Raw genomic sequence first — 13,046 nt, 5'->3', positions numbered from 1 at the left:
AATCATACGATAATAACGAAACAGAGCAAAATCTTTTTTGTGCCCAGCGTTTATGTGAAACTACAGTTGATTCTGGAGGTACAGTTACTGCAGATATAGTTTTAAAAATGTACTTTATAGACCTACTGTACATGAACATATTTGCCATCACCTGTCCAATAGCCTTCAGCCATTACTTTTCAGTATAGAGTAGATAACCAAAAAACAAAAAAAAGTTTTATTCCAACATTTACTCCGAAATCTCTATAACCGAAAATATAGGTGTGGCTTTATAGAACCTACTGTTAACGAAGCTGTGTTTTGAATGCCCTAACTTTTTGTCTGCTTATGATGTGTTAAACATTTAAGTGTTTTTAATAAACAACATGTTCGTCATATTCAGTATTTAACAGTTTGGGGTATTTCGGGTGTGTATAACTACATATTCTGGTGCTGACGAGTGTGTTTATTTCTGTGTGTAGGATTCAAATAATGGGGTCAATATTGTTCAAGCTAAAGGAGAAAAAGGAGAGGTCGGAATACCCGGAGAGCCAGGGACACCTGGTAAGACCTTTGATGTATCTCGTTACTAAGGCATTTTCTATTTGTTTTGAATTCTATTTTCTTTTATCTGAGTAAACATGAAAAGATTTTTCATGAATGTTATGTTGTTGTTTGTCAGCTCCTGAGTTTCCCGATGGTATTGTGGTGAGTACAGCTCTATTTGTGATTCATTATGGACAACGGAATAAAAAGCTTAACAAATATAAAGCTTCTTTATCCCGGCCATGAATTTCAGGGGTTGGCCATTTTGTCACTTACTGTCGACTGCAAATGACATCACAGTGCCTAAGGGCTTGGTAACGACCAATCGCGGCTCGCCTGATTTCTGAATTTGGTCACGTGACATTCACAAAGTGAGCCTGATTGGTTTACCTGAGCTCTGAGCAACTCTGATGTCCTTTTCAGTCTACAGAAAGTGCCAAAATGGTTGCCCGCTGAGATGGATAAAAACAGGTGGCTTTTGCTGCTTACTTCATATTCCACAAATGCAATATTAATTAGAATACCGTGTTTGGATTAGTTGGGCCACATATTATTGTGTAGACATTTTTTGTCCTGACTTCCACTTTGATAATACTGTTTGTTTTTGTGTGATGCTCAGGGTGCTGAAGGTGACCAGGGATCCAAAGGTCAGAAGGGAGAAAAGGGTGACTCTGGCCCTCCTGGTCCTCCAGGACTACCAGGGCGCTCAGGACTTGTGGTGAGTTTTGGTGACCAGCCACACTACTAGCGAATAATTATTTTCTTCCTCTTTGTGGGCTTCTTGAGTGTTACATCGAATATTTGTTTTTGTTTGTTCAGGGTCCTAAAGGCGAGTCAGTCATTGGCCCTCCAGGTTCTCCTGGTTCTCCAGGCCAACGTGGAGCTCCTGGGTTTGGACGCCCAGGTCCCAGAGGGCCACCCGGCCCTGCCGGACCCCCAGGACCACTACCTGCTTTTGGAGCAGGTGTGGAGAGAAGATGAAAAAAAAAAAAAAAAAACTTCAACATCTTCAAGGGAAGGTTTATGTTCTGATTGTCTTTTATGAGTGTATATATTGTCAACAGGTGTCAGTGTCCCAGGCCCTCCTGGTCCTCCTGGCCCCCCAGGAATTTCAAACCTGGTAAGAAACATGGTCAGAATTCTTCAAAGCAAATGTGTACAACTCCTCTCACACTGATGTGTGTGCTCAGGTACCCACCTACCAGACAGTTTATGCTCTGACCAGAGAGACCCGCCGCGTTCCAGAGGGAACTTTGGCGTACGTGTCTGAGAGCGGCGGAGAGCTTTACATCAGATTACAGAGTGGATGGCGCAAAGTTCAGGTGTGTAACAAATCCTAGTTTCTCTCCGGATGCTGCTCCAGTGTGTGAAATGTTACTTCAGTAAGTGTGTGCGCGTTCTCCTTTCAGCTTGGAGAGTTGATCCAATCTGAACCGTCATCCTCGTCGGCATCTCAAACCCACAACAAACCTGGCGAATGGAGCCGACCGCACAGGAGCCACAGCCAAGTACACATAAGCACATAAATATGCAAAGAAAAATATGGCTATTGATTAAATATACTGTATAAAAAATACAAGAAAAATATGGCTATTAATTAAATATACTGTATAAAAAATACAAGAAGAATATGGCTATTAATTAAATATACTGTATAAAAAATACAAGAAGAATATGGCTATTAATTAAATATACTGTATAAAAAATACAAGAAGAATATGGCTATTAATTAAATATACTGTATAAAAAAATACAAGAAAAATATGGCTATCAATTAAATATACTGTATAAAAAAATACAAGAAAAATATGGCTATTAATTAAATATACTGTATAAAAAATACAAAAAGAATATGGCTATTAATTAAATATACTGTATAAAAAATACAAGAAAAATATGGCTATTAATTAAATATACTGTATAAAAACACAAATCCCGTATTGTGTATTTGTTGGACAGGAGCTGCATGAGGGCGGTAGAGGCTATCAGCCCAGTTTTAACATACTGCCACAGACCTTCAATGCTGTAGCTGGGGTGAGTGTAAATCTTTTACATACAAAATGACGTTGAGCAGTTTGTTTCTTTGCATCCAATTTGGAGGGGAGTGAGTCATCAATTTTTAGGGGAATAGCAGTGAAAGTTTCAAAGACCAAGTCCTTACACTTTTGCTACCTTTAAATTATTTTGAATGTATTTTAGGCCTACCTTGTTTGTTTAAATCAGGGGTCACCAACGTGGTACCTGCATGTACCAGGTAGCCCCCAAGAACAACATGAGCAGCCCGCGGGCCTGTGCTAAAAATAGCTCACCAGTTATTGGACGTTATTTTCGAGGAATGTTGTACAAGTGATCATTTAAAAATGTAAACACTGCAGAAATGTATGGAAATAAAGTGTTGAATATGATATTTATCTGTTTTCTAATTGCAGTCAGAAGTCATTAACATGATCAGTGTCTTCATATAAACAAATGTCATTAATTAATGACATAAAAAGGAAATTTGACAAAACCGGTTATTTCAGAAATGTGTATCAAACTGTTGGCCCTTTGCAATAATCAGTACCGGAGAAGTAGCTCTCACTTTCCAAAAGGTTACTGAACCCCGGGTTTAAAAGTTACAGCAACAGCAATCCCCTTCCACTACAGAGTACCAGTACAATAAACATATTTCTGAATTAATACCTCTCTGACAGCTTAAATCAACACTGAGCAGTGTTTTCAATGTGTCTTTGTAAAAAAAAAAAAAAAAAAAAAAAAAAAGGGAGAATTTTTTATATAGATCTCATGAACTCCAGAGATTAGAAATGGATTCTTGTGTCTTCTCTCTACTGTATGTAGCTCCATCTAGTGGCTCTTAACGCTCCATTGAAAGGGGATATGCGAGGGATCCGTGGGGCCGACTTCCAGTGCTACCAGCAGGCACGGGCCAAGGGGCTAACGAGCACTTACAGGGCCTTCCTGTCCTCACACCTCCAAGACCTGGCCACCATTGTGAGGAAGGCAGACCGCGGCAGCATGCCTGTGGTCAATCTCAGGGTGAGGAAGATTATACATGTTCGAAACGATGAAGTCACAAAATAGGGTCGTTCATAGAATAACCTGGGATGACTGAGTTTTTTTTTTGTTTGTTTGTTTTTTAACTGTGCTCGCTTACCAGGGTGAGATGTTGTTCAAAAGCTGGATGTCCATTTTCTCTGGCGATGGGGGCACATTTGATCCTTCCGTCCCCATTTACTCCTTCGATGGACGAAATGTGCTGACTGACTCAGCATGGTAAGTGTGTTTGTCAAAGAATGTGTTTACAGCGTATGGGAGGGGTATTTGGGGCTTATATTGTACAAAATAATTTTTAAGGGGGTGTTCCGGTTTTGGCTGGGTTGAGTCCTTTATGACAAAAGCGAATCCTTGGCTTAATTTAATGGAGGAGTTTGCAATTTTCATGGGTCATTACACCTGTCATTGACTAGCAATCACTCCAAAGTTCAGTCCAGGGGCGGCTACAGGATTTTTTCTCTTCGAGAGCTGGACTGACACATACAGTAGGGGGCTGAGAAAATAATGGAGAAATATATTTTGCAATATCAAATAAAATGCTGGAGGGGCTTAACTGGGGCGACACAGATTTATTTCTCACTTCTAGCCTCGGTGTAGCGCCATCCCTGGGCCCAGTCACCTTACTGCACATAACGTCTCTCGCCCTCCTTTCCAGGCCAGAGAAGTTGATCTGGCATGGTTCCAGCGCTGTAGGAATCCGCGCAACCATAAACTACTGCGAAGCGTGGAGGGCTGCCGATATGGCGGTGACTGGTCAGGCCGCACTGCTCCAGACCGGACGTCTGTTAGGTCAACACAGCCGCTCGTGTGCCAACCACTACATCGTACTGTGTATAGAGAACACGTACGTCGGGAATATACATCAACGGAGGACCTGAAGACAGCACACAAGCAGCATTGCTTAAAATGTGCAGAGTAGAACATTTGAAATCGTCCGTTTGAACAGGAACGTCAGGGTGGTGCACTGGTGCTCTTACACATTATGTTTAGGATCATGTTTAACATGCAGAAGCTGACTCTTTACAAATACATTTGCGTTCACTATTTTATTTTTTTTTATTGGGGGGGGGGGCTTCCAAACCGAACGTTGATACAACATAAATTGAAGGATGCATTTCAAGTCAAGTTATTTATTCTTAGTTCAACTACCTACATGTCACAGGGAAGGAACATTTTATTTATGAGTTGTAAAAGAGACTTTTAGAATACACGTAATCGTAGAACATAAATGAGTTAAGATCATGTAATTTGTCTTTTCATTCTTTTTTTTCTTTTTAATTTGGGTTACCGTTTTAATGGATTTTTTTTTACATTACTTTTTCATTATTTCTATTGCATGGTAGTAGTGTGTATGACAATTTGACTATTAAAAAAAAGAATCTATGTTTGAACTAAACTTTACGAGAAAACGTCTGTGCATGGACATGGTTTGAAATGAATTGCAATTCAAGTATAAATTCATACTAGATAGAGAACAAGCATGCTCGATTAGTGAATATCACTACAGTACAACAAAGTCAATCGCAGAGAATATTAGCCACCATGTTATAAACATTGAGGGAAATGTTAAACAGTGAAAAATCACAACACGTTCCCATAACGTTTTCATTCACCACAAATTGTTGCCATAAATCCATTTTTATTTCAGGATATTCAGATATCAACAGTTCAACCTCAACATGTCGACTTTTTGTGTTAGCATTCGAGTTCAAATTCATTTGGGATTTGTATTAATTTATACTGTCGGAACATGTACTTTGAAAGTCTAGCGAGTTCACTTCTAAATTTTCATGAAAATAAATTGTATATATTTGTGTGTGTTTTTATTCATGTATAAATTGTATTTTTTACTCAATAGTTAGTCAATTTTGTTTGGGCACGAAATGGATTGTTTTCTCTTAGCAAGTATTGATAGTGGTGAACTTTTTGTGTTGTGTCTGGACCACGTAGGCTCACATTAACGAAGAAAGTTTGCCATTTGAAATTAGTATTTTCTGTCATGTCTGATTTTACTGTTCAAACGAAAATCAAGCTTCTGAGGTCATGAGAACATTTGTACTGACTGACTGATTGTCACTGAATAAATATCTGATTATTGTTTTTATAAAGTGGTGTCTCCTTTAGTTTTGTAGTATGGCAGTATGGCTTTGTAGGAACAAGTTACATGTTGCAGTTGTAGGTTCATGGCATATACACTATTCATACAAACTTGTTCATGATGATAGGGGAATGTAATTAGATATATACATCTTCAGGTGAGTCTCAACACATTAGAGTATTGTGGAGAACTTCATTCATTTCATTAGTTAAATTCCAAAATAGAAACTCGGAAATATGAAGTATTATCCAGCTTCACTTCGCACAGTTAAATGTATTGATAATTTTAAGCCATAAACCTCCAAATAAACAATCTTAAGAAATTAGAATATTATTTAAGAAAAAAAATATTACAGCGGAATACAGGGCTTTTAATGTTGGCCTTCAGAAGTTATTTTTTTTCCCCTGTGTTTGATGGACCCGTAGAGTAACACATATAGCTGTATGAGTTTCACTTCTTCAATCAAACTAATGAAGCCTTTAGGATATCATTCTCGTTTATGTCGATGTAGTCTATCTCCGTACGTCCCTCACCATCTGGAAAGTTGTCATGAACACTTGCAGTCAAACCGCGTGTTGCGTGTAAACAGGTTACCAATGACATAAAGACAGACGTTCAATAAACAGTCCGGAACCAGAACCCTTAGTTAACTTTCAGTTGACAAAAGAGCTTGGACGAGGTTACAGCTTGTCAACATGTCTCACGTCCACTACAAGTTTTTCTCTCAACGTTCCTATAATACAACATTGATTTCTAAAGGGGTGACCATCATCCCTTTGGGGGAGTTAATGAAGCAAATCATGGAACAGGAGAAACTGCATTTGTGCCAGCTGCTCGCCTCGGACACACAAAACAAACGAGGTAACACAACTTTCATTCTCTGCACTGATGCCAACAGATATTTTTACGTTTGAGTCACATTACTGTCCTTTTTAAAAACAACACTTCATCGCTAAAGGTGATGTTTGCAGTTGTAAAGTTTTTCGTTTCATAACTTTCAACTCAGGAAGTGGCTCATTTAGTCAGTATTACAAAATTGTATCTAACAATAGTTATCTAGGTATTTATACAATTGTATTGCATTGTACTGTATTGTATTTTCTTTTTATTGTAAGTGAAGTGCGGATTATATTAAGTGTGATTTATTTCCAACTGCGGGGGGTGTCATAGGTCATCTATGTAAGTTAATGGGCCGGATCTCGTCCACTCGATTTCGGTGGAGCTGAAAGGAAGGCGTGATCCAGCGGCCGCATGAACACTGATCTCCACACCAGCTGAACGAGCCAAGTTTGTATCTGCATTTGGGACACAGCAGCTGCAAAACGAAAGCGGACAGAAGGAAAAAAAATTGAGGTGGCCAAAGGCAGTAATTAAAAGTGTCGCGTACGGTAGACAAAGGTGTTACTGTACCTGTCCATCCATCACACCAAGTAAAGCTTGTTCCATCCACTGCACTGGTTCAATGAAATAGGATGTACACTGGACTCCTTCTATACAAAGAAGATAAACAAATTGTGGCTCAGCATTCACGTTGATGTCAGGGTTATAAAAGTTGTGGATCTTTCATTATAAATAGTTTTTATTTCGTTTTGACTATTTTTTTTTATAAGTGAGTTAGTTTTAATTTGTTAGAGCAGGTTTGCTAGTTTTTATTCTTTCAAAAATGATTCATTTAGTAGAGTTTTTAGCATTCGTTTTAATTTTTTTATATATCATCCTGTGAAAAACAAATATTTCCAATTTTGGAAACTTTTTTCATTTTCACTTTTATGCGATGTCTGTAACGCAGAAACGCCATTCATGTAAAAATAAGAATAACGGAAAAAAAATGGAGATAAGTGTTTTTCACATGACAGCGACGATATGGAGTATTTGTCCGGTGCAAGATAAAACTTTTTTTTTTTTAAATTTCAATTTTAATTTGAGTTATTTTGTAAGTTTTTCCATTAACTATAATAACCTTGGTTGATACACATATTGCTTATTAGAAGTTAAGTGACGCCACACTTAAATGTTGTGATCGTCACTCCCAAGAGGATCAATTATCCAAGAGTGATCCAGTTCAAACAATCACATCTACACATTGGTGGATTTGTGGTGTGCGACGGCAGGACCCAAGGTTGGTTTCACCTGACCAAGCATACTTGTGATGAAGAGGCGCACAGTCAACAAAGAAACTACATCTTACGTTTATACAAAGTAACTGTAATGGAAAACACAAAAATATTCTAACTTTGCAGTGAGCGTGTCTTCTTACCAGTCAGGTTCGAGGACTTCTTATGGCTGAATGCTGATGCTCCTTCACCCACTGGGTGACTGAGGAGACTGGAGCTGCGGAACAGAGTTCTTCTGCAAAGGAGAATACCAGGTGGAGCTTCTTAAAGGGCCCATGTTTTCACTAACAAGTTCATTTTATATATTTTTTGATCAGGAAAATGAAAAGAGTCGTCATTTTCTATTTTATCAATAAATTTGGGAGAAATTAGGAAATTAGTGAGTCCATGAATAACACCTCTTGTTAATGAGGAGAATGGCCACGCCCCCTACCGTTCTATCCTTGTTGGGTCGGAGTCACGGGAGGAACTGATTCCAAACTCTCAATTGGAAACCATTGTCCTTTCATTGCTTATAACGTCCAAAAACGGCAATCAATTGGCACCAAAATGTATGAGGACATCTGTACTAATGCCCACTTCAACATATCAAAAGAATTAACCTCTCCGTGGCCGATTTATATGAGGATGAGGAAATGTGGAAGTGAGCAGGGCTACATAGATTTATTTAACACTGCATTTAACTGCTTCTTTGCTGATCACAGTTAGGACGGGCGAGGCATTAAACACCAGTCAGGATATTTGCAGATTCCTGATTGCTTGCCATCTGACAGTCGCCGTCTGCCTACTGAGAGTTGACACGAGTTTCGCGTCGCTAAATGTACGAAATATAACCAGTCTGGGGTCGTGTGCTTCATGCTCTTGTCCGCCTCAGCTTGTGAAAGTGGAGGGGCGATCGCCACGGTATTTTAGATTTTGTGGGGGTGAGCATGATGAGATCACGTTTTATGTCAATAAATCCAACTATTGTGCAGAACACTTTCATACTTTCACAGGTTGAAGCGGACAAGAGTAGTAATGTGCATTTGCATTTTGGTGGCGATCGGTCGCCGTTTTAGACAACAAAACTGACAAAGCCAGCAATATTACCACGCTTGTCTCACTCCCGTGACGTAGACCGCTGAGACCGAAAAAAGAACACAAGCTGTGCCGACAGAGTCTTTTGGGGGGGGCGGGGGGGGGGGGCACTTTAGTACTGATGTCATTTTTACATGCAAACCTATTATATAAGTGCCAATGTTAAGCTCAGAAAGTGTCCCTTTAAGTGGTCAGTATGCAATAAAGAATAAGTGTCTGTTTGTTTTTAGTTCAACAAGGAAGAGGAAACTGAGGGCACAATCTGATGAGCAGGATTTGGGACGATTCTATTGCTGGATTCACAATGCCAGTGAAGTGCTCAATTCCGACTGATTGTGTATCCGATTACATTCAATTCGCATGTACTTTTCAAGTGAGACATATCCAACACTGACGGAACACCCAAATTGCACGTAAATAAACCCACAAGCTCATACAGGAGTAAACATTATTACCTAATACAAATAGTAAACATTAATAAACATTAACTAGCATTTAGCTGGCCTGTGCGAACTCACCCCACTGAGGTAAATGAGGGCAACCGCTGCATTTCTTTGCTTGCTCCCGTCTGCAATCATTTTGCTTCTCTAATACTCAACCCACCTCTAATGTATCATATTTCATTGTCTTTGCTTTTGCTGTAGTTTAGATTTACAGGATTTCTAAAAACATATCTATTTGTGTTGTTTGGCCAGCCGCGGGTGTGTACACTACACGTGCCCGATCGGGTTATTTATTTTTGATGACACAAATTTCACATTCACCGGTATATGCGATCTACGTGTTAAGACTGCACTCACATTGGGAGATTTGCAATAAGTATCGTATTTGAAAGAGGTCCGATTCTCATCTGAATATATCTGGTTCCTTCCCGTTTCCATTTACGTGAACTGGGCTACAGCCCCCCAAAAAAAAAAAAAAAAAAAAAAAAAAAAAACAACAACAACAACAACAAATCTGAGTTGTGTCACTTGAAGCACACGGTGTAAATCCAGCCTATGAGACAGATATAAGGTTTTAAACACAAAGGCAATAAGATTTACCGGCACTTCCTGCAACGATAGGAGGCTTCAGATGAGTTGGACTGAGCGGGGTCAGCAGCAAACACTTCCCTGGGAACTTGATGCAACTCTGCTCACACACACAAAGAACATTAGGAAGGAGAAACTGAGGGGAAAAAACGGAATAACGGGATTCATCCGAAAAGCACTTGTGTGTGCTTACCAGGGTATTTCTCAGTAATCTTTGTCAATCTGTATTGTTTGTACAGTGGATTGCTGGTGTCCACTTCACACTGCAAGGCCTCATACAGACACAGCTGCTCCTCAAAACCACTGTTTACCCTGAAATGCACAACCACCTCACCCATCACATGTCTTGCCGAATAACAATGGCGAGGTGTTACGACTCAACATTGCACAGACTTGGCATCGGGGAGTGATGAGACGCTTACTGTGCATCCTGCTTGACACTCCTCAGTCTGTGATAAGCCTCGGCAAAGCTCAGTTTATGCGTCTTCATGAGGTAAGCGGTCACAATGGCGGCGCTGCGACTACGTCCAGCCTGACTGAAGCAAAAACACTTACATGTCTCACTTCTTTGCTGATGTTTGAGATTGTGATCCAGCCATACATGGAATTAATCATGCCAACATGTAGTATAAAAATGAAACACTATTTTGACATTACTGACCCTGGAATGCATCAGTACCGGTAACTGATTACTCTATAAAATGAATTACATTCCCCCTTACCAGTGGACAAGTGCCGCCCCGCCGCCGTCCACGGCCTCCTGAATGAACAGGCAGCAATCGTCCATGTGGCTCAAGAGGTCCGACGTCACCTCATCCAGGACGTTAATCCATTTCTTACAATAGCTGGAGTCCGCAGGCAGTTGAGGCCCCGGGTCCACAGAGTCCACAGACACGATGTGAGTGATGGCAGCTTCTGCCAACCCCCGACTGTCATTAAGGTCGGCTGCCGTTCCAATGAACACACCAGGATCCACCAGGAGCATGACTAACACAGGGCTGGAGATACATAAGAGTCAGCCTGTATCAAAGTCAATAGTGACCATCTCTAAAATTGTAAATGTCCATCTGTCACTACCTTATGCAAAACTTGCTGTTTTCTAACAAGGAGCTGAACGCCAAACTTCATAACAGGTGTTAAATGACGATCATGCAAATTTCCAAGGAAGTCCACTTTTATGGCGTTCTGTCTCTCGCCTAGTCTCTCTGTTGCACCATGCTGATGATGACACTATGAGGCACTCGAAGCTCAGTGGTCAGCTCCCCTCTGAGAACAGCCTGCTCCAAGCATTGCAATGTCAAGGTGATACGTTGATATGTTGATCCATTTTCATAATGTCTGAATGTGAACAGAACGGCGTAGATGACTGTTTATTTACCAATTGTGCCAGGAAATGTATTGGTCGATTAATGGATCAAACTCTGTTGTGACTTCTGCTGTTCAGTGCAAACCGTACTGAAAAGTTGAAGGACTATTCCGCTATTCGTACTTGTACATTCAAAAGTTTAGAGAAGGACCCAAATGAAAATCGGTATTTCATTTTAGGTTCAACGTGGAATTACAATTACAAAATCCTTATCAACAAATAAATTAACACAACTTGTTAGCTAATTCCTGACGGTACGTACTAAAGTGGCACTTATTTTAGTGACCAAAATACTACAATAGTAAAGCAAATCAAACACGTCTATGAGAGGGAGAAAAAAGCTTACAGGTGATGATGTGATGGTACTGCCTGGACAGCTATCCGGGTAAAACATACACGCTAACTTTGTTCCGACTGCGAAATTTCCCATGCCTGTGACAGTCTTTTGTAGTCAGTTATTTTTCACAATTAAAAAAGAATACTCCCACTTTTTTTTAACTATATGCCCGTGAGTCACGAGCTGTGACATGGAGACCCTTAAAAAGGCTTCCGTTTTGAACCCCAAAGCTATTCGGACCAGAAGATTGTAAAGACTGTGATACTAAAGAAGTAACCTTCAGCCTTTTCTGTTTTTCATTTCTTTTCATTATTTAATGTTCTCATATTTGTTAAGTAGACTGTACATCCCTTGTATTCTGTATTGTTAATGTATATTGTTGTTCATATTTAAAAAAAAACGATTAAAAAAAAAAGCTTCCGTTACCATGACTACCGTGGACAGCGCTAAAGCATCCTTTTAAAAGATGTATTTATTCAAGCCATCTTCATGTCACTTGTCAATTTATGTGGATACGTGCATGTATAAGGATAAACATTAATGCAGCTATTGTCTCATGGTTTAACTGTAATTAGTGATAAATAGCCCCTCCATAAATGTTTGTAGCCCCATTAAGTCCATCCAGCATTTATTTTAAATTCTAAAACATTTATAACTTATTTTGTCAGCTCCCTTATTTATCAGGAAATCCCCCAATTAGCCTAGGGAGAGAGACAAATCCTGCAGCCGTTCCTGCAATTTGCAGAATACTGTTTGTATATCTTTTAAGCGGCTGGTGCCCAACTTCCCAGGTCTATTGTACTGGTCATTTCTCTACCTCTCTGAGACAATGCGGCAGTTCACATTAACCATCAGGCATCACTTCAACATGCATGCAGCATGAAAACTTCAACGCCAAGCTGGCTGGATGTTGCAATTTTACTGGCTGCAGAAAACATTTGTTGTTTACAGGAAGGATAATTTTATTTTGTGAAAATTCTTGCTACAAGTAATTTCATTTCAATATGAAAGTAAACAGGGATTTCCCATCAGTTCTGTTCTTATAAACTCATCAGATGGTGACTGATTGGCACTAGCATGCAGAGTTGGGCATTTTACCCCCAAAAAATCGAGCGTCCGTTATTCGTCAGCCGTCTTCCGTCGTTCATCTTTTTTCCGGGGGTGGAGGGTGGGGTTAGTAGGCTGCCCGCCTACAGGCCGGTCCGCCACTGATTTTAAAGGGGCTTCCATCAGCGATTCCAACGCCAAACGTCTATAGGATCCAAGTGCGGGTAATGGGATTGGGCTTTAGTGACTCTTTGGCTCCATGGAAGCCTGTTCAGAGTCTGGTCCCTCACTGAAATCTGTCCCCCAAGTAACAAATTCTCACTATTCTTCCTCGGTGCGAAAAATAGACTAAAGACAGAATAAATACATGAGCGTCAGTCTATTTCAGGGGTATGGA

At 40.0% G+C, this 13,046-nt stretch overlaps 2 protein-coding genes across 10 annotated transcripts in view; one reads left to right on the top strand and one right to left on the bottom strand.

Annotated features, from left to right (window-relative positions):
* col15a1b (collagen, type XV, alpha 1b) overlaps positions 1-5,687 on the top strand; it is a 55,992-nt gene extending 50,305 nt beyond the window's left edge. For all 5 annotated transcript variants that reach the window (XM_086043179.1, XM_086043176.1, XM_086043177.1 and 2 more), the window contains 11 exons: positions 462-543; positions 662-687; positions 1,145-1,243; positions 1,345-1,489; positions 1,590-1,645; positions 1,716-1,847; positions 1,935-2,033; positions 2,485-2,559; positions 3,364-3,561; positions 3,683-3,798; positions 4,235-5,687. In XM_086043179.1, the coding sequence (XP_085899305.1) occupies positions 462-543; positions 662-687; positions 1,145-1,243; positions 1,345-1,489; positions 1,590-1,645; positions 1,716-1,847; positions 1,935-2,033; positions 2,485-2,559; positions 3,364-3,561; positions 3,683-3,798; positions 4,235-4,457 (1,251 nt within the window). In that variant the 3' untranslated portion in view covers positions 4,458-5,687. The remainder of the gene's footprint in view (positions 1-461; positions 544-661; positions 688-1,144; positions 1,244-1,344; positions 1,490-1,589; positions 1,646-1,715; positions 1,848-1,934; positions 2,034-2,484; positions 2,560-3,363; positions 3,562-3,682; positions 3,799-4,234) is intronic.
* Positions 5,688-6,316: 629 nt separating this feature from the next.
* Positions 6,317-11,695, bottom strand: dusp12 (dual specificity phosphatase 12). Of its 5 annotated transcripts, none has more exons than XM_086043181.1 (9): positions 11,612-11,695; positions 10,977-11,237; positions 10,622-10,897; positions 10,322-10,435; positions 10,093-10,211; positions 9,912-9,999; positions 7,935-8,026; positions 7,088-7,167; positions 6,317-6,992 (listed from the first exon to the last, which is right to left on the bottom strand). In XM_086043181.1, exons 3-9 carry the CDS (start codon positions 10,882-10,884, stop codon positions 6,849-6,851), a joined length of 900 nt encoding a protein of 299 aa, XP_085899307.1. In that variant the 5' UTR covers positions 10,885-10,897; positions 10,977-11,237; positions 11,612-11,695; the 3' UTR covers positions 6,317-6,848. The 5 variants fall into 5 exon arrangements, with proteins under 5 accessions (XP_085899307.1, XP_085899310.1, XP_085899309.1 ...); XM_086043184.1 differs by having other exon boundaries at positions 10,977-11,176; positions 11,612-11,692; XM_086043183.1 differs by having other exon boundaries at positions 10,977-11,117; positions 11,612-11,692.
* Between the last annotated feature and the right edge of the window lie 1,351 nt (positions 11,696-13,046).

Source organism: Filicampus tigris, chromosome 10, assembly GCF_054856515.1.
Source record: "Filicampus tigris isolate MCC_2025a chromosome 10, RoL_Ftig_1.0, whole genome shotgun sequence".
In the NCBI taxonomy this organism is placed as follows: Eukaryota; Metazoa; Chordata; class Actinopteri; order Syngnathiformes; family Syngnathidae; genus Filicampus; species Filicampus tigris.
This window is presented reverse-complemented; position numbering and strand designations above follow the sequence as displayed.